Source organism: Ovis canadensis, chromosome 11 (assembly GCF_042477335.2).
Source record: "Ovis canadensis isolate MfBH-ARS-UI-01 breed Bighorn chromosome 11, ARS-UI_OviCan_v2, whole genome shotgun sequence".
Classification (NCBI taxonomy): domain Eukaryota; kingdom Metazoa; phylum Chordata; class Mammalia; order Artiodactyla; family Bovidae; genus Ovis; species Ovis canadensis.
Genome location: NC_091255.1, coordinates 30,113,275 through 30,134,665, shown reverse-complemented (window position 1 = coordinate 30,134,665; position 21,391 = coordinate 30,113,275). Strand labels below are relative to the sequence as shown.

Genomic DNA, 21,391 nt, shown 5'->3' with positions numbered 1-21,391 from the left:
GTTCTTTACCACCTGGGAAGCTCAGATATATCCATATGTATACATGTATCTATATCTATATCTATCTATCTGTAAATATATATAAGAAATAACTTGTCATCTGTGGCAGTTCAGTCACAGCTTCAGACTCCACTTCTAACTCTAACTTCTAATTCTCTTGCTATTTCCACCACATGCACAGTTACTTCCTCCACAGAAGTCTTGAACCCCCTCAAAGTTATCCTCAAAGTTATGAGGGTTGGAATCAACCTCTTCCAAATACCTGGTAACATTATTTTGACCTCTTCCTGTGATCTTAATGCTCTTAATGGCATCTAGAATGGTGAATCCTTTCTAGAAGGGTTTCAACTGACTCTCTCCAGACCTATCAGAAGAAGCACTATCTGTGGAAGCCATAGATAGCGGCTTCCATTATTTATTATTTCTTCAGTGATAAGACTTGAAAGTTGAAATTACTGCTTGATCCATGGGCTACAGAATGGACATTAACCCAGGCACAAAAATAACATCAATCTCACTGTACATCTCCATGAGAGCTCCTGGGTGAACAACGTGCACTGTCAGTGTGCAGTCATATTTTGAAAGGAATCTTTTTTTCGGAAGGGTAGGTTTCATCAGTGGGCTTAAAATATTCTGTTGTAAACACATGCGCTATCATCCAGGCTTTGTTGTTCAATTTATGGAGCACTGGCAGAGCAGATTAGCATAATCCTTAAGGGCCCTAGGATTTTTGAAATGGTCAGTGAGCACTGGCTTAAACTTAAAGTCATCAGCTGCATTAGTCCCTAACAAGAGAGTCAATCTGTCCTTTGAAGCTTTCAGACATCAACTTCTAACTATGAAAATCCTAGATGACACCTTTCAATAGAAAGCTGTATTATCTATATTGAAAACCTGCTAGTTAATGTCCCCACCTTCATTAATTACCTTAGCTGGATCTGCTAGATAACTTGCTACAGCTTCTACTAGTATATCAGCACTTATGGTGTCTCCTTGCTCTTATGGGGATGTCTTCTTTCCTTAAACCTCACAAACCAACCTCGACTAGCTTCTGCAGCTTCCCCTCTCAGCTTCACAGAACTGGAGGGAGTTAGTGCTTTGCTCTGCATTAGGCTCTGGCTTAAGGGAATGCTGTGGCTGGTTTGATCTGTTCAGACCACTAAATCTTTCTCTGTATGAGCAGTGAGGCTGTTCACTCTCTTATCATCTGTGTGTTCACAGGAGCAGCAGTATTAAACTCCTTTCAAGAACCTTTCCTTTGTGTTCAGAACTCAGTTGTTTAGCCTAGCTTTTGACCTATCTCGATTTTTAGTATGAATTCCTCTCCAAGCTTAAAATTATTTCCAGCTTTTGATTTAAAGTGACAGACACTTTCACTTGAACACTTAGAGGTCACTGCAGAGTTATTAATTGGTCTTATTTCAATATTGTTGTGTCCCAAGGCATCGGAAGGCCTGAGGAGAGGGAAAGAAAAGGGGGAATGACCTGTCCATGGAGGAGTCAGAACACACACAACACTGATTAACTCTGCCATCTTACAAGGGTGTAGTTTGTGGTGCCCCCAAACAACTACAATAGTAACATCGACTAAGCCCAGGGCCACAACTACTGAGTCTCTGTTCTAGAGCTCGGGAGCCACAACTACTGAAGTTCACGTGCCTGAGAGCCCGTGCTCCACAACAAGAGAAGCCCCAGCACTGCAGCGAAGAGTAGCCCCAACTTGCCACAACTAGAGAAAGCCCATGCAGCAAGGAAGACCGAGCAGAGCCAAAGATAAATAAAACTATTTTTTTAAAATAATGTTAGACAAAAAAGCAAGTTAAAAAGTAACCATTATGAATCGTTCAGGAACACAAATACATGTAGTAAAAACATACGGAGAACGGGATGCCATCAGGGGCTTCAAATGAATTGATAATGATTATTTCTTAAAGTGGGAGATAGGCACACAGAGATCCATTATATTATTCTTTCTATCTTCCTGTCTTAAGTATTTCCTAATATTTTTTAAAATAAGTGGATGGCCTAAAGTGAGGTTCAAAGATAAGACTACATTTACATCTGTTCAAAGAGTAGTATATCAGTTTCTCAAAAATTACATGTACACACTGCTATATTTAAAATGGATAACCAACAGGGACCTACTGAATAGCACAGAGAACTCTAGTCAATGTTATGTGGCAGCCTGGATGATGGGAGGGGAGTTTTGGGGGAGAATGGATACAGAGTCTCTTCACTGTTCATCGGAAATCATCACAACACTGTTAATCAGATATACCCCAATACAAAAAAAAAAAAAAAAACCAAAATTTAAAATAGCTTGGATCATTAACAGTGAGGACATATACACTGCATTAGATTAATTCTAAAACACCAGAATAGCAGTAGGTATACTTTGCATTGGAGTAGTCCCTCAGATCCAGAAAATCAGAAAATATAGGAAACACAATGTGGGCAAAGCAACATTTCCTCATATGGGATGAAATAGAAATTTATTTCTGATGAACTCATTCTTAAGCCTTAACATTTCCCTCCTGATACCAACACAATATTTGCCTAAGGATTCCAAATAAATGTCAGTCTCTAGAATTAAGAATTTTTATAAATCACTTTAAAAACCACCAAAAAGTCACCAAAAGACCAAGTTACAGAGTTATATATTTTACTTTATTTTTTTAATGCTTTAAAAATATTATATAAATAACTCTAAGGCAAAAGAGAGAGAATCTGGCGGTACCTATGCCTGTCGCGTCTTCCATCTCGGGCACTGCTGTGGCTGTAACCTGTACATAGTTTACTGAAGGAAACTAGTTTCAGGTCAAGTTCATTTTCCAGCTGTCGTGCCTGCTTCCTGAGATCTTTAACAAAATTACAAAAGCAAATAATTAGACACAGAAAGCCCATCAGTAGATATAAAAAACACAAAACTTTTCTGAAGAAAACAAACTATGAAGATGATCATATATCTAGAGTACTAAAAGATGCGAACCAAACACTTACCCATGGAAACATACCATCACATATTTAAACTTCAGATGAGGCCAAAAGGGGAGAAACAGCAGGAAATGCAAATTTTCGGCTTTATCCTAAAGGCAGCTAGACAACAAATGTTGTTCTAACGTCCCTGAAATTATTTCTATAACAGTAACTAAAATTTTGTAACTCAGGGGAAAACAGAAGAGAACAAATCACCAAAGGAACTGAATATGGTTTATGACCAGCACTGTATCCGTTTACCAGCTAATTTTATAAAAAAGAAACCATCACTCTTTTTGACAGGGATCATCCTATCTCTTTAAGTGTCAAAGCTTTACTAGGCTTATGAAACTTATGAAATTCTTAACAACAGAGTGAGTGATAAAGAGAAAAAAATCACTGACAAAGATTTAAAAAACTATCTTTCTACAAGCTTACTGAAAGATATTTGAAGAGGCTGAGTTTAACAGCCAATGAACAATGTGCTACCGACAAGGTCAACTCTAAGTATGACAGAAATAAGAGCATAAGTTTGAAAAGAACAGAAGAAAACACACATGGAGAGAAACTGGCATCATATAATAGTTTGGCATCTAAGCTGAGTGAGAGAAGCCAGTCCAGTAACTCTTATCTAGAAATGAGTACTTTCATTCATGATGAAGTAGAGGTCAAAATAAAACTATTGGAATATAGAACGCATAGTATAAACATCTCATCTTTCAGGAATAAGAATATAAAACATTATTTCAATACACTAACCAGCAACCAGATGTAGGAAGCACCATACAGGTAATACAGTGAAGTACATTTTCCCAGACACTAAACCTGAGAATCTCAGCTCAGCCTAAAGTTCTCTGAGAACTGGCTCTGAGATTTATTCACAACCGATTTAACCGATGAATCTCTGCTTTTTGCTTTATAAATCTTTACCTTCAGAGTTTTTCTATGCATTACTAATCATGTATTTAAAGCACCTGGCACAAAACTATAGACACAGGGAACAAACATGCTGCACACAGAGGCAGGCGGTGAGGGTGGGATGAACTGGGAGATTAGGTTTGACGTAAATACACTACTTAAAAAAAAAAAACAGGGCTTCCCTCATAGTTCAGTTGGTAAAGAATTTGCCTGCTATGCAGCAGACCTGGGTTCGATTCCTGGGCTGGGAAGATCCCCTGGAGAAGGAAATGGCAACCCACTCCAGTATTCTTGCCTGGAGAATCCCATGGACAGAGCAGCCTGGCAGGCTGCAGTCCATGGGATCGAAAGAGTCCGACACAGACTTAGACTAGAGAGAGAGAGATGCCTAAAATAGCTAGTGGGAACAGGGAGCTCTAGTACAGGGAGCTCAGCTCCGCGCTCTGTGATGACCTAGATGGGTGGGATGGAAGTGGTGGCGCGAGTTCAAGAGGGAGGGGATATATGCATCCACACAGCTGATGCACTTCACCGTACAACAGCAACTAACACAGCATTGTAGAGCAAGTGTACTCAATAAAAAATAAGCTGCTATAATTATTATAGCACGATGCTTCAAAACAGTACAGCCCAATGACTAAAGATACCAATAACCACTTCTACATAATTTAAATTTTTTTCTAGCTAGCACACACGTTTCAAATAAGCGTTTTAATACGTTTTAAACTATTAGCACACTTCTCTGTAATTAGTAACTGTCTTCTCAAGTATAAAATATCAAGAGCATACTGAAAGTATGACAGGTAAATACCCATGAACTTGGAATGAAGTATTTTAGACCAAGAGGTTGATCGTGACAATACTGTTATTTGTGGTGGTCTCCAGAGGCTTCAGTGGGGAGCAAGAGGAAATAAATAGGCTAAAAAGGAAAGGGGTTTCGGAGAGTAGTTTCTATTTTGCAGAAGAGCAAAGAGACAATTGGAAAAAAAAAAAAAAAGGTGGGGGGGCCCTTCTCTGATCTCTGTTCATCATCATGGTCCAGAAATGAGTTTTACCTGAGACCACTTTATCGAATCATATTTTCAGGAATTAAATAAACGTACTTGTCAAGTCACAAGATGGGTGTTTTGTTTTGCTTGTTTTTTTTGGTAGAAGAGGTATAGCAGATGCAATCATTACAATTCACATTGATTCTCCCAACTTTCTCTTTTTAACAAAACCTATCTCCGGAGCAGAGGGTAAAGTTATTCCCTCTGCCTTCAAACGCGACTCGCCACCCAATCCTCGAAGTCCCAGCCCGACGCTGCCAAGGGGACCCCACAGGAGGGAGTCATTCCGCTCACATAACTTCCCTCGATGGACCGGACCGACAAGTTCCTCCTTTCTCTTTCCCTACTCAATTGTCCAACAGCGACCTCAACTCTAAGGCGCTGACTCCTCCAGTCTTCTGAACTCAACACTCGTTTCCTCTCAGAGTTCACACTCCAAACCCCTCCGTCCAAGTTCCGCTACCGTCTCAGCCCAGCTCTCCTCCGGAGAATCAGACCCTCTTCCTGTCGGCCGCGGCTCAGCCTTCTCTGCCCAACACCTGCCCCAGGTCCCGCTGCCGATCAGGTCAGCCTCCTCCCCAGACCGTACGGTTTCTACAACTCCCAGGCCCGAGGACTCCCACGAGACCAGCCCGACCCCTCAACTCAGACGCTCTGGAGGCCAGGCTCTTCTCTCTGCTGCCTCCGCCAAGACCCGTCCTTACTCAGCCCCTCTGCCCCTTGGCAAGACATACAAGGAGTTCTCCCCTCACCTTCCCAGTAATTGCTCGTTCCTGCCGCCATCTTTGTTGTCCAACGTCAGTGGGGACAGGAGAGTAGAGGCGAAGCGAGCCAGAGAGTCACGTCCACGCCTTCTTCCGCTGGGCGCCAGGGCCGATGGGATACGTGAGCTTCCACAGACACCGCCACCTGGTGGTCAATATATCATATTGCCCTTTTGAGTAGCGAGATGGACAGCTTCAGATATAGCGCCTGACACTCACTGAACATCTTTTTGCTGTCTGTATTCGCTCTCCGCGTCCCAAACCTGCATCATCGCCTTGAGCTGGCTGGGTTTATCCCCTCTTTAGGCGATACCTCCCCTGGATAAGGACATGGCAACCCACTCCAGTACTCTTGGCTGGAAAATCGCATGGACAGAGGGGCCTGGTAGGCTACGGTCCATGGGGTCGCGAAGAGTCGGACACGACTGAATGACTTCACTTTGACTTTTCACTTTCATGCACTGGAGAAGGAAGTGGCAACCCACTCCAGTGTTCTTGCCTGGAGAATCCCAGGGACAGAGGAGCCTGGTGGGCTGCCCTCTATGGGGTCGCACAGAGTCGAACAGGACTGACGCGACTTAGCAGCAGCAGCAGCTGCAGCGGGAGCTATCTCCCAGGCTGAGAAAAAAGTCATCCTCAGATCCAACTGCCTGTTTCCTTCACCTTCTCTCAAATGTGTATCTTTAGCCACTCTTTCTCTCCTCGGAGCCAGAGGCTCTTTTCTTCCTGAGACCAACCTCTGCATCCTACCTCCGCCTTGTATCATGTTTTGTTTCAAGAACCTCCTTTAGCCATTTGTTAAAAAGTAGTTCAGCTGGAGACAAATTCTATTAGTTTTTCTTCGTCTGAGATGTCTGGATTTCCCCTTCATTCCTGAAAAATTTCGTTGCCAGATTAGGAATCGGGCTGACAATTGCTTTTTTCCCCCAGCACTTGAAAAATGTGCCAATTCCTTCCTGATTACACAGTTTCTGATGAGAAATTGCCTGTTATTTGAATTTTTTTCCACTAAAACTAATATATTTCTTCTCTCTGCTTTAAAAACTTTTTCATTATCTTTAGTTTTCAGAAGGTTGATTATGGTGGGTCTTAGCGTAGGTTTCTTTGGCTTTAATCATTGTATTTTTCAGATCAAAAATTTTCATTTGGTTCCTTATATCTTTTATTTATTTGGTGAGAGTTTTTCTTTGCAGAGATTCTTTTTATCATTTATTCTAAGATTATTTGTAATTGCTCACTGAAATATTTTTATTATATCCTTGTCAGATAATTTCCATGTCTGTGTCATTTTGATGTTGGCATCTGTTGTCTTTTTTCATTCAAGTTGAAATTTTCTGGGGTCTTGGAATAATGAGTGATTTTAAAAATTGTATTCTGGATATTTTAGGTATCATATTCAATAAGACTCTGGATGTTATTTAACACCTCTGTTTCAGCAGAGCTCCTTTGACTCTATGCTGATGGGAAAGATAGTAGAACCTTGTTACTACTAGCTGGGAGTGAAAGTTCACTCACACACACACCCCATCCCCTCCATCCTGGCCTTTGTTGTTAACCCAGGTGGGAAGGGTGACTTGTTACTGCTCCCCACGTGCCCTCCACTGCCACCATGACAGGGGACTTCATTATCACTATGTGGTAATGAGAGTCTAGCTTCCCACGTGGCCCTCTTTGATATCACCCAGGCAGTGGGGAAGAGTGCTAGGCTGCCCGTTCAGCCTATGCTGGCGGACGGTAGAGATGGCCTCGGTTTTTTTCTGTAGCGATTGGCTGGAGTGGTACAACTGTTATCTAAGACTGTTCTGCCGTGGTAGGTTGCCCCTTTCCTGGTTCTTTGGCTGGAGAAGGCTTTTCTTTACTTTTTTTTGACTGCGCCCTTTGGCATTTCTGGGTTGTTAGTGTCTCCAGGATCCATTATGGGATACACGAGGCAAAGAAGACCCAGGGAACTCACCACTGTGTCATTCCTTGGATGCAGGTCACTTGGAGGTTCCTAGGCGGTTCCTGGGTGGTCTGCCTTCTCTCTACCTGAGTCTCCTTTATTTTATGTATAATGCATGAGGTTTTTTTTTTTTTTTTTTTTTTTTTGCTGTGCTTGGTGGGAGGAATAGAACTACATCCAGTCCATTTTGTCCTGAAGTCAAAGTCTCTAATTTTTAATAGATGTTAATTATCTGCCAAGGGCTTCCCAGGTGGAGCTAGTGGTAAAGAACCTGCCTGCCAATGCAGGAGATGTAAGAGACGTGGGTTCAATCCCTGGGTCAGGAAGATCCCCTGGAGCAGAGCATGGCAACCCACTCCAGTATTCTTGCCTGGAGAATCCCATGGACAGAGGAGCCTGGAGGGCTACGGTCCATGGGGTTGCAAAGAGTTGGACACGACTGAGCGACTGAGGACAATTATCTGCTAAAATTCTTCCATCTTATGTTTTACTTTCCTGAATTTATTCCTTGCCATTATTTTAAAGTCTGATTGGTAACTGAAAAATCTGTGACTCCAGTGGCACTGTTTCTATTTTTTTCCTTGATCTTTCTTCATTTGAGATGGGATAATAAAAGGAACTTTTAATTGGATGTTATACATTATGGATTAAAATTTGTAGTAATCATAGGAGACTCTAGGGGGTATCTTCCTCCACACAATTTTCTGCGTCTTGTAGGCACTTCTTGTAGGTGCAGATCAGTTTACTCCAGTGTGAAGTGAATTGAAGTCGCTCAGTCGTATCCGACTCTTCGCAACCCCATGGACTGCAGCCTACCAGGCTCCTCCGTCCATGGGATTTTCCAGGCAAGAGTACTGGAGTGGGGTGCCATTGCCTTCTCCATAGTTAAGGCTAGGAGCAGCATTTATGTCAAGTGTGGATTACATTACCCAAGAGAGATCACTTTTTGAGTTTATCCGTAACCATGTGTGGGGTGGGACTAATACCAAGTGGGATTCTATGTAAAAATTGGCCTGTTTTGGTTACTTGTAATTACTGCTACTCGTAATGTGTAGTCATGCAAGTGTCCTAATTGAAAGTCTGATGACCAGTAGTGCCCCCTTCCTTGGCAGGTGCTGAACTGACATTACCTGCCTAAAGCTTCTGTGGGTTCTCTGCTACTGTGTCTCTCTTACTCACCACTTGAAAGTGAAAGTGAAGTCACTTAGTCCTGTCCGACTCTTTGTGACCCCATGGACTGTAGCCTATCAGGCTCCTCCGTCCATGGGATTTTCCAGGCAACAGTGCTGGAGTGGATTGCCATTTCCTTCTCCAGGGGATCTTCCCGACCCAGGAATCAAACCTGGGTCTCCTGCATTGCAGGCAGACACTTTACCATCTGAGCCACCACTTATGAGTCAACAAATGCCTTAAGGTGAAAACTTCATCACGTTCACCTCTGAGCTCCCTTTGCTAGGGTCAGGACCCTTAAGTCCTTGTTACTTTAGTAACTTTCCAATCCTTCCACAGGTTTTATCTTTTTTCAAAAAATGTATTTATGTCTGCGCTGAGTCTTCCTCTAGTTGCGGGGAGCAGGGGCTACTCTCGAGTTGTGGTGGGTGGGCCTCTCATTGCAGAGGCTTCTCTCATTGAGGTGCACAGGCTCGAGGTACTCAGGCTTCAGTAGCTGCAGCACGTGGCCTGTCGTTGTGGCTCACAGGCTTAGTTGCCCTGTGGCTTGTGGAATCTTTCCAGACCAGGGATCGAACCCGTGTCTCCTGCATTGGCAGGCAGATTCCCCACCACTGAGCCACCAGGGAAGCCCAGTTTTCGTTTATCTTGCAGGACTCTAAATTGTCCTCTTTCTCTTTTTGTTCTCATCACCCAATTGCCAAAGTGTATTTCTTCTTTTGTACTTTTTCCTGTGTCCAAGATTGACTCCTCATTGTTGTTTGTTGTCATTGTTCTGTCACTAAGTTGTGTCTGACTCTTTTCGACCCCTTTAAGTTACACTCACTCCAAAGCCTCTTCTCTATGGTTTGTGCTCTGATCTGATCTGATTGGACTTTTTTTTTTTTCTTTTTTAGGCCATTCAGACTTAAGATGCACTTAGTCTTTCTGGAAGTAGTTTTACACTAACTTTAGGCCCAGTGCTGAAATTCCTCTTCTGCCTTTCTCCACAAAGCTTTGTACTGGGCTAGGGCTGGGGCAGGGCATGTGAGAGTGTATGCTGAGATTTGGTTATTTTTCTCATCTTATTGTTAGTTTGGAGTTTTGAAATTCTCTGGCTTCAACTTACACTGAGGTTTCTGTATATTTACTTTTTCCTTCTTGTTTTTTTTGCATTATTTTCCAGTGAAATATTGGGAGACAGGTAGCTTAGGCTGCCACCAATGTTTTCAGGGACCTGGATGTTCACCTCAATATTTATGACATAAACCAAAAGGTTCTTGTTCTTTCTGAGAAAACTCCAAAAATTCAGGAAAATACTTCAAATATTTGGGGACAAAGACCATCATTACTGTTCATTTCTCACAGCAGTTAAGTAAAGCTGTTTTCACTGAGAAAGCATAAATATAATCTAATTTTACTTAAAACCAAATATGAAGCATGTGGCATAATTTAAAATTTTACTGCCATTCCCAGGTGGCACTATTGGTAAAGAGTCTGCCTGCTAATGCAGGAGACTTCAGAGATGCAGGATCAGTCCCTGAGTCAAGAAAATCCTCTGGAGAAGGGCATGGCAACCCTAAGAATCCCATGCACAGAAGAGCCTGGTGGGCTACCCAGTCCATAGAGTTGCAGAGAGTCAGACACGACTGAAGCGATTTAGCCCAGCACAAGCCATGCTATATACAATTTATGGAAGCACATACTGGAAGTTTTTCTTTTTAGTATTCATGTCTAGGGATTTCTTCTAAATTAAAAAGCCCACCTGTAAACCGATCTTTTGTTCATATAGGTGATTAAAATAACTTTCTTTCAAAGTGATCAGAAAAAAGCAAAGGATACTGGTTACCACCGTCATTCCATTTCTGAGTCACATACAATGTTGGGCCCTTTGCTAGTGTCATTTTGCTTCATTCCCACTACAGTTCTATCAGGTATTATTCCTTAACCAGTAGAAAAACTGAGACTCAAGGGGATGTTAAGAAGCTTGTACAAAACAAAGTCGCAGAGGAAGCAAGTGGCAGAGCTCTGAAGTCCATGCTCAACGCTGTGCTGTATCGCTTCCATAGCAGACTTTCTTTTTAGAGGAACCAGTCACAACAGAAGTACGGCTTATTTCCATTTCTGTTTCTCTGGCCTGGAGTATGAATTCCTGCAGAGCCCTTTTTTTTTTTTTAAATATAACTTTGTTTTCTTAATTCCTGTTATAGCAACATTATCAACAAATCATTGCTAAATAAAAAAGGGCTTTTAAGTTCATTACCACTGTGTCTAAAAGTGCCAGGACATATTACTCTAACTCTGCTTATTTATAAAAAGAACCAAATTTAGAACAAGCAAGCTTGAGATGGGTACATAAACCTTTCCATGGCCAGTTTTATTATGTTCATTGTGGAATGACTAGACTCACACATCAATCTAGCTGACCTCTGGCTACTATGTAATTATTCCAGAAACATAGTTTTATGTTAAGCCAATTCGTGAAGACAGAAACACTCTACAGCTAACAACCTGTATTCCTTGTCTGGTACTATTTTTCCCCTCAAATAGGTAGAAACACTAAATCCGTAACTTTTGAATTGAGACAATAACCTTTTCTGGTCTACTGCTTTCGAAAAAAGATTATGAGACAAAACACAAAGACAGACATCATAAAATAACCTTTATACAGGATTAGTAGATCTGTTTACATATAAAAAACAGAAAGGACCTCATTACAGTTAGATTTCACATAAATTACACAGATTGACTTTTTTAAACTACTATTAAGCTTCATTTAAAGTCCCTTTTAAAAATTTCGTTTTGAAGGCACAGTGCATGATAATAAACCAAAGACTGAAGCACTTGAGATGAAGGAGTCTTGGGCACCTCATGTAAATAGCTATAGATTGTTCTGGAGCTGGGGAATGTCACTCTGAAAAAGTGGAGAGGTGAAAAGTTGATTTTTAGTCTGAGAGTAGAAAAATACCACTATGTCATACCTCCAGAAAATCTGCAGCATGGCCAGCAGAGAATGTAGCTTGTACACTCATGTTATGCCATTTATAAAAGCCAGAGTCATACACATTTATAGAAGTTATATCCAACTGCCTCAAAATGGTAGCCTGTTTTCTAATTTCACAATAGATTCTGCCAAATCAAAATCAACTAGGATAATATTCTGAAAGTCAAGTGAAATATTCATGAATTATTGCTAAAAACAGGAGAATTGGGTATTGGGAAATATTTCTTCCTGAACTGGAAATCCAAGTTTACCTGACATTAATCAAGGGCTCTAATCGCACCCCCCCAAATCTGCTTTAATTACAGCAAATCAGAAATCCAAATACTTATCAAAAATTTGCTAGCTAGAAAATCACTGAACATTGACCGTAGCGGAATTTTTGTAGTAACATTAAAGTTGCTACTGTTAAAAATGATTCTGCTCAAGAACCATAACGTAGGGCACTATGATGGCATTTGCAGCCAAGAAGCTTTTAATACAGCAAGGACAAAACCTGGCACAAGTGCATTTCTGACCACAGGAAAATAAAATGATTTACTGCTGAGAATAAATGGAAATAGAAGAACAGGTCATGGTTATACTGAGTAACCTGGTGTTACCTCAGAAACACAATAAGCGCAGTCATCAGCACTACCTTTTATTTATTTGCCAACTCAGAGTTAGTTTTACGTGCAATACTCATTAATTCAGCAAACCTCATTCAGGTGAAAGTTACCAAACGTTAACCAGTCAATCACACTGGGCCAAATACACATTCTGTTTCCTTTCTGGAGGATGACAAAGTCCCAAAGCACATTCCCTCCAAAGAGAATTGTAAGCATTCCTCAACTGGATGGGGTCCCAACCACTACTCAAATGTTCAGCAAAATACATCAAAACCAAAGGGCCTTTCCTTCTGAAATTAACTTGAGTTCTTATTGAACTGTATAATCAGTACAAGTGCATTTACACAGGCAGACACTTTGAACATGACCTACTCAATCACTTTGCTTTTATTAAGGAGTTGCGAGGGAAGAAGGCTTACACACTGATCACCAGGACAAAAAATAAAAAAACGCCTTGTGAGTAAAAAAAAGGCACAACTCAGGTTTTGGGCAAATTTCTTAATACTGTGATACTTACTTGCCTCCATGACTCCAGGGAAATGGAAAGCCTCTAGGAGAAATACTGAAGAAATGCATTCCCCATGCCGTATGGCTTCAATGCCTTAAGCAGTTAATGTGGTCTAATATTACATTAGATCCACAAATAAAAGACCAAGCGGGGCAGAGAACACAGTCTTAGTAGTCATGATCCTGTACATTCATGTTAACAGGTAACACAGGCTGAGAAGGCCTTGTTTTCCAGAGCAATGCATCATTTAGAAATTCATCAGAGGTTCAAGATTTAGAGCAGAATTTGGCTTTCCTTTCAGGAAACATTATTAAAAGAACTATTTATATGTTCATCTCTAAAAATATTTTACACATGCTGCAAAGGCATGGACTCCAGTCACTGTGAGGTACAGTGAAAGATCTGTTTCATTCAAGAGAGAAATGAATTTAAAAGGCATCCTCTAGTGAAGACCAATGTTAATAAAGTTGAAGGGTGTCTCGTCAACTTTGTTTCACTTCTACCTGCAGTTGTCCCAAGTGGAGCCAGCCACTCTACAGGCCCTTTGTGGGTTTTCTGACTTTGCACTCTTAAAAATAAAGCTGAAAAGAGCAATGCCACCACATCAGCCCCTTAAGGAAAATGTAAAGTATTATCAGAAGAAACTAAATCATGTATATTTTATTAAGCTCCAGAACCTCATGACGTCTGTTCTGTGCATGTGGTGAACTGAGAGCAGGGTGGCAAGGGCTCAAAACTGAGAGTTGTGTTGATAACAGAGTTAATACCAGAAGGGCTTAACCCTGAACCACCCAAATTAGACTACAGATACTCAGTAATAAATTTCATGACCATTATTCCTGCTAAACCAGATCTCTCTGCATAAAGCTACTTTGGGTACATTTCTCAGGAAACTGGGTTGAATGACCTAGGTGGGTGGTGAATCACTCCATGTGAAAGCTTTGGGACGACTGATACATGAATGGATATAGAATTCAACTTGAAAAGATGAGAGCAAGTTTTTTGATCCCCTGATTTAGTACAAGTTCAGCAGCAACTTGGCCGTTAAAACATTCCAAGGTATTAAAGCGTTAGATCATTGGTAAGACTCATACTCACAAAAAAGCATCATTTCCATTGAATAGCATAATATCACAGACACAGTAAAATGCAAATCTTTTAGGCATTTGCAATAACTTCAGTGGCACTGAAGATGATACTTTCTCACTATGGTGTTTATGTTTGTTTGTTTTTTAATAGAGGGAGCCATATTTAAGTGCTTTCAACTGAACTTTCAACAAAATTGGTTGATCAAGAAGAGACTGCCAAATTAAACATTAGGACAAAGAACCCAATCACTTGCAGAGGCCTTTATGAATAAGGCTGGCCAAGCTATTTCAGTAACAGGATGCTATGAGAGGGTGCCGGCCTGGGCTGCACATGAAGTGTAGATATTTTGTGTTCAAATGTAGGTTAAGAGTGTGCAAGGAGGTTTCTTCCATACTTCCAGGTATTTTCAGTAGAATTCAGATCTTGTCGATTGCCAGGTCATCTGAAAACCCTAAGTGTACAACATAGAAAAAAGGTTCGAATTTAGGAAGTATTAGAGAATTAGGCATTCCTAGAATAAACTAGTGCTTCACAGATAAAAGCAACAGCACCTGTGGGTTTTTACCTTGTTAAAAGATAGGCAACATGAGTTTTAGCTTTTGCTAGATCTCCTTCTTGGCTCTACTCAAGTGGACATTGAGATCTTTTTACAACAGAGTCAATGAGTTATCCCTTAAAATGGGGATGTTTAGAACTTTGCTAAACCTTAAAGAGAGGTAGAGAAATCCTCTGTGCTTAGAGCACAGCCCACCAGTTCTGATCTAGCCTTGGAACAGGTAGAAAGCCCAATACAGAAGCCCATTTATTCATTTCCTAATGCTCTATATAAGTTTCAAAATCAATTCAGCCTCCATTAAACCTGAATAATAAGAGAAACTCCAGCTATTCAATAACTAGAGAGAAGTAATCCTCAATAGGTTTAAAAAAAAAGTGAGTTTTTAAAGCTTTATGTCAGATTCTGACTGCTGTCCCTGCCTTAATGTTTCTGGATTCTTTTGGCCATTTAAAATAAAGAGAAAAAGCTAAAGCCACTAGTAAACCACCTGATGTGCAAAAGACAACATCCACTAGTTGGCTTTGTGCAGTTGCAACATAAGCTCCAAACAGCTCATCTTAAATTATAAAAGAAAAACAAAGTGGCTGTCCCATCTCTGCTGCATAAATAGAAAGCAGATTTTTTTTTTTTAAGGTAAGAGTACTTTAAGGAGGGGAAGTTCAAAACTGCAGCCAAATTCACAGAGAATACAAATTTAGCAAGTTAACTTCCCAAATCTCTTTGAAGAAACAAGACAGTCTCTCTCCTTGATGCAGTATCTCCCAAAAAGAACTGTAACTTTGCTTGGTACTTATGCTGGGAGAGATGCAAGGCGTGTGTTTCAATGTTTGCTGGAATATAACGTTTCCTCCTCAGTGTCTGTTTCGTCCTGGAACTCATGGCTTAAGAGAGACTTCTTGGAGCCAGTTGACATCATGCGAATTTCATCTTCATATTCATCATGATGCTGCCTGAGCCGATGAAAGCCATCCTTGTGTCTGTTAGACTTGATTGAGCAGATGCACCAGATAATGCAAGCTGTTAGGATCAATGCCGACATGGTGGCACCTATCAAACAGAACCATCACGTGAGTGGAGCTCCAGCTGAAGGACGCAAATAAGCAGCTGCTTACAATGGCACTTTTTAGCATATTCCCTTCATTTATTTATTTCATGCACTTAAAAACAACCTTTTATTATTATAGAAGTAGTAACATGTATTATGCACAAAATTAGAAAACTATCAATAAGCAAAATACTAAAAACCCAAACCCCAAACTCTACTTCCTCACATTTCCATTATCCTGAGATCATTTTTAACAACCCTAGTGCATATTTTTTCTGAATTTTCCTTCATGCATGTGTATATGTGTACAAATATATTTTTTTCTTTTACCATAATACAGACTATGGCTAATGCTGTGTAACTGGCTTTTTAAAATCAATCAATGACTTCTACTTTTCCTTTCCAGTAAATTTTCATCAGAATAAGAGTCTAAGGATGATAAAATACAACTAATAAAATCATAATAAAAATTAATGGCACAATAGCAAATAGGTGGCAGAGTCAGATTTAAACTGGATCCCAGCTTCTGTCTTTCTAAGCACTTTGTGATTCATGCTTTATCTGGTTCAAGTTAAGAACTAGTCTACTGTAAACACCACAAAAAAGGCCCCATGATTTGCCCATGTTTCCAAAAATATGAGTCTCTCTCAACCAAGGATCTCTCCCCAACACACCCTATAATAAAACTTGGTTATTTTCTAACAGGTTCAAGCTCTCCTTAGAAACAAACCAAGGTTCTTTGTGTCCAAAGATACAATACAGCATAGTATTTATTGTTTTACCACATTTTTTCCTTCTTAAACTTTCAGTAATTCAAGCAACGGCACATTAATCCTGGAGGAAACAAATATTCCCTCCTTCCAGGATCATGGGAAAAACAGAACTAATATAAGTCAAAGTCCAAAGGACTTATGATCTTTGCAAGTCATTCATTCAACCAACAGTGAAGTGGCTCTTCCTTAAGACCCACTACATGCCACCCGTGGTTCTAGGCACTGGGGAGGCAGATAAAAGCCCTTTCCTGTCAGAGCTCATGTTTTAGTGGGGGAGATAATATACAGACAAATAAATGACTAAACATATAATGTAATGGCAGCTAGTGAGAAGTATTTTAACCCAAACATGTGAGGCAGAGACAGTGATAGGGGTATTATTTTAGCTAGGGTAATCAGGGAGGAAGGCCTCTCTGTGGAGATGACATTTGAGTATAGACCAGAAAATGGGGAAGGGGCAAGCTGTGAGAACATATGGGAAAATATTCCAGGAAAATCATGTTTAGGTAGGAGACAGTAGAGGAGAAGGTTCAAATGACTGTGGAGCTGATCCACTCTCAACCTGAAATGTCAGGATGAGTTTTTAACTTCGACTACAGAAAATTTACCTGATACAGTTACCACAAGCTCCCTTGGCAAACCAAAGATCCGGTTATCTGTGTCAAAGACTATTACCACAGAACTTGCAGCATCATGGCGCACAAAGACCTAGGAAGATAAAATGTAAGAATGAGGAAAAAGTTTCAGTTCAGTTCAGTTGCTCAATCGTGTCTGACTCTTTGCGACCCTATGAATTGCAGCACGCCAGGCCTTCCTGTCCATCACCATCTCCCGGAGTTCACTCAGACTCACGTCCATCGAGTCCGTGATGCCATCCGGCCATCTCATCCTTGGTCATCCCTTTCTCCTCCTGCCCCCAATCCCTCCCAGCATCAGAGTTTTTTCCAGTGAGTCAACTCTTTGCATGAGGTGGCCAAAGTACTGGAGTTTCAGCTTTAGCATCATTCCTTCCAAAGAAATCCCAGGGCTGATCTCCTTCAGAATGGACTAGTTGGATCTCCTTCCAGTCCAAGGAACTCTCAAGAGTCTTCTCCAACACCACAGTTCAAAAGCATCAATTCTTCGGCGCTCAGCCTTCCTCACAGTCCAACTCTCACATCCATACATGACCACAGGAAAAACCATAGCCTTGACTAGACGGACCTTAGTTGGCAAAGTAATGTCTCTGCTTTTGAATATGCTATCTAGGTTGGTCATAACTTTTCTTCCAAGGAGCAAGTGTCTTTTAATTTCATGGCTGCAGTCACTATCTGCAGTGATTACTTATGGTATACTATATCCACTCTATGTTCCTAGGGCCTTTACAGCAAACCAAGGAGATGGTTGGTTGTCATCTAAAGTATACAAAATGCTACAAAAATTTCCTTTTGTTGCTAAAGGATAGAAAGATAACTATCATAATCAGGAGATGGTCCCTTTTTCTTTGTTGCCTACAAGCTTCGTAACAAGAAACAGAAGTTTAATCCCTGGTAGCTCAGCTGGTAAAGAATCTGCCTGCAATGCAGAAGACCCCGGTTCGACTTCTGGGTCGGAAAGATCCCCTGGAGAAGGGATAGGCTACCCATTCCAGTATTCTTAGGCTTCCCTGGTGGCTCAGCCAGTAAAGAATCTGCCTGCAGTGTGGGAGACCTGGGTTTGATCCCTGGGTTGGGAAGGTCCCTTGAAGAAGGAAATGGCAACCCACTTCAGTATTTTTGCCTGGAGAATTCCATGGACAGAGGAGCCTGGTGGGCTATAGTCCACAGGGTCACAAAGAGTTGGACACGACTAGGCAACTAACATATATATCTAACATATATATATTCCTGTTTCTAGGAGTATTATGAATAACAAGAATTTACGTTATACCACTCAAGTTGAGTTTCTTACCTGTGAATGTTGTTGCTGATAGCCATCAGCGATGGCATTGATGTTATGGACACCTGGGGCTAACAGTACATGGAAATAACCTCCGTCTTTTGTGTGTACCTTTATTCCTTCATTGAGCACAATGACTGCTTTAGAGATTGGCTTTCCAGTCTTATCTTTAACAAATCCATGAACTCCCTTATGAACCTGAAAAAAAAAATGTTTAAGATATAAATTTGTGTTTTTGATAAATGGAAATATTGCCTGCCTATCAGCAAACAAAGAATGTCACAGTCATCAGCGATTGTAGCCACAGCAGATGGTGAGCTGGTAAGCCCTGAGGGAACTTAGGAAGCAGAAGAATACTTGCCTTCTAGCAGCCATCAGACTGCAGCCACTCCTCATGGTGAGCCCTGAGAAAACTCCGAATGTGAAAACACAGTGTACTGGCCCCAGACAGCTGAGGTGCATATCAAAGGAATGAGCTCAGTGGGCTCACTCTCTTGCATCTTCCCATGTACAGAAAATGGCTAACTTCCTTAACTTGAGATATCTGGTTTTCTTTAATTAACAACAATCTTCTGATGTTAAGACTACCTGCCCTTTGTAGCAAAAGTTCTATATATCCTGGCTGCTCCCCAACTTCCTTGGAGCAGTTCTTTCAGGGTTACTGAAGATGCTGCCTCCTGGGCTTTAAGTCCTAAAAGCTCTCACCGAATAAAACATAACTTGCAACTTTTAGGCTGTGAATAATTTTTTAGTCGACATTTTCATGATGCCAGATATCTGAGGGGTGATAGCTTGAGACATGACATAAACCCCCCCAAAAAACCCTCCAGAAGGCTGGCTTATTCCTCCCTCCCCACTGACTCTGACCTTGTTGGCTACTCATTCACTGCTGCAGAGGCACAGAGATGGAAATAAGTGAAAAGGGGACTCTGATATAGTCAAGCCTAAAATGTTAGAACCCAAATCTCCTATGCCTTGAATGCTTTACTTCCCACCTCAGGAGTTACACTGTGTGACAGTCCAATGGAAGAACCTGCAGCATCTCACAGGGTTAAATTACCTCATCATACAGCAGATATGTGAACTCATGGCACCTATTTAGGCAATATAAAAGGAATAAAACTCTCCTTTCTATGTCATTTAAAATAAATAATATTGAGGCTTCCCTGGTGGCTCAGTGGTAAAGAATCCACCGGTCAGTGTCAGACATGGGTTTGATCCCTGATCTGGGAAGATCCCACATGCTGCAGAGCAACTGTGCCCCCATGCCACAACTACTGAGAGCCTGTGCTCTAGAGCCTGGGAGCCGCAGCTCCTGAGCCCACATGCCCTGGAGCCCTGCTCCACAGCAGGAGAAGCCCCCACAGAGAGAAGCCCGAGCGCTGCAATGAAAAGGAGTCCCCTGCCCCAGCTAGAGAAAAGCCAGCACGCCAATGAAGACCCAGCACGGCCAGAAATAAATAAATAAAAATAAACAAAATTATTAAAAAATAATAACGCAGAAATTTTGCTAAGAGATGAAGAAAACGTTCTGATAAATGTTTCCATTGAACATACTCCTGGCAGTTTGCTTCTAAAAGAGGATTACTCACCTCCACCAACATGCTGAGCAGAGATTTCTTATTTTCTGCCCACAACGAAGGGAGTTGTGCTGCACTAGGAAAGTAGCAGCAACTTGTATACACTGTGATCTCCGGACAGTGGCCGTAGGTGACACTATAATCCTGGAATATAAAATTCACAAAGAAATGTAGGAAGATGAGCAAGCACAAGGAAGAATGGGGCTTTGTAATGCTCAAATGGGATGAATGGAATAAAAAGACAACTTGGCTGATGTAAACAAAGAATGTGTAAAGCATTTCACAGCAAATATAAATAAACCCCTTGGTATTATAATCAGTCACAAACACGTCTACTCCTAAGAGGATTCTTAAGACCGGGGTTATGTCTAATTCATTTGTACATCTCCAGTGCTTCCCACAGTGCCTGGTTGGTAGAGGGGTTGTTTTTATGGTTTGTTGAATAAATGAAAAGTACATGCAGAGTGTCAGCTTCCCTTTAAATCCTGGAACTTCATTGCTGTTACTGCTGTTTTCGAAGTTCTTAGAGGCAGGAGCACAAGTACTTACTCTCTGATACCTGCAACCTGGAGGCTCAAGCCTACCATACCGCAATATAGCAAATATTTAGGGAGGAACTACTTGTGTGGACAAGTTCCAAAACCTAACTTCCCACCTTCCCCTGACTACCAAAATTCTTCTTCCTGATTCAGTTCAGTTAATAACTCATTTTATCACACGGCTATGGAATCTTTTGTCTTTGATTTCTTGCTATCACCTAGAATTCGCCAACTCTGGTGAACTCCACCTCTACAGTAGCTCTGAAACGTCATCCCTTGACCCCACCCCCATCGCCACTTTTCTAGTCTCGGCCTTCATTGTTCTTGTCTAGGCTATTCTAAACCGGTCTCCCTGCACCACAGTCTCTCCTTCCTCCAGACCATCTTAACCCCCTGTTAAGAGATTCATTTTTCCATAGCACAGCTCAGATCACGTCACCATATCCCTGTTCGAAAGCTCAATGGCTTCCCATTCCTTACTAAAACAAAGCATTCAAAGCCTCAAACTCTCTTTCCATTCTTATCCTCTGTTGCTCTCCATTACGCCTCATATTCTAACTAACTTAGGCTGCTTCTCTTCAAAAATATCTTTATTTTATATTGGAGTATAGCTGATTAACAATGTTGTGTTAGTTTCATGTATACAGCAGAGTGATTCAGTTCTACATATACACGTATCTTTTCTTTTACAAATTCTTTTCCCATTTAGATTATTAGAGAGTATTGAGCGAGTTCATTCACTTCACCGTATCAGAAAAGCCACCTATTCTTTCATTCCATGTCCGGTACGTATTTACAATCCCATTCTCGCTGTATTCTATAAAACATACCTTCATGCTGCCCAGGTGACTGTGCCATTCTGCTCCACGCATTACTCCTCCTGGAATATTCTCATCTATAAAAGCATTGAGAAATGTAGTGTCAATAAGATCAGATAAGGCAAGTCCTTGTCCTCTCTCCAAACAGCAACAACAATA

The 21,391-nt window shown here is 41.1% G+C and overlaps 2 protein-coding genes across 5 annotated transcripts in view; both read right to left on the bottom strand.

Moving 5' to 3' along the window:
- Positions 1 to 7,471, bottom strand: part of GOSR1 (golgi SNAP receptor complex member 1) — a 39,326-nt gene extending 31,855 nt beyond the window's left edge. For 2 of the 4 annotated variants that reach the window (XR_011259787.1, XM_069603016.1), the window contains exons 1-2: positions 5,696 to 7,471; positions 2,738 to 2,858 (exon numbers count right to left, since the gene is read on the bottom strand). Coding sequence is in view for 2 of the 4 variants with exons in the window: in XM_069603016.1 (XP_069459117.1) it covers positions 2,738 to 2,858; positions 5,696 to 5,726 (152 nt within the window). In the remaining 2 variants the exon portion in view is untranslated. The remainder of the gene's footprint in view (positions 1 to 2,737; positions 2,859 to 5,695) is intronic. The other 2 variants (XR_011259788.1, XM_069603017.1) reach the window with 1 other exon arrangement.
- A 3,972-nt stretch (positions 7,472 to 11,443) lies between these two features.
- CPD (carboxypeptidase D) overlaps positions 11,444 to 21,391 on the bottom strand; it is a 72,346-nt gene continuing 62,398 nt past the window's right edge. The window contains exons 17-21 of the mRNA XM_069603015.1: positions 21,245 to 21,309; positions 19,888 to 20,019; positions 18,308 to 18,493; positions 16,987 to 17,086; positions 11,444 to 15,607 (exon numbers count right to left, since the gene is read on the bottom strand). Of these exons, the coding sequence (XP_069459116.1) occupies positions 15,381 to 15,607; positions 16,987 to 17,086; positions 18,308 to 18,493; positions 19,888 to 20,019; positions 21,245 to 21,309 (710 nt within the window). The 3' untranslated portion in view covers positions 11,444 to 15,380. The remainder of the gene's footprint in view (positions 15,608 to 16,986; positions 17,087 to 18,307; positions 18,494 to 19,887; positions 20,020 to 21,244; positions 21,310 to 21,391) is intronic.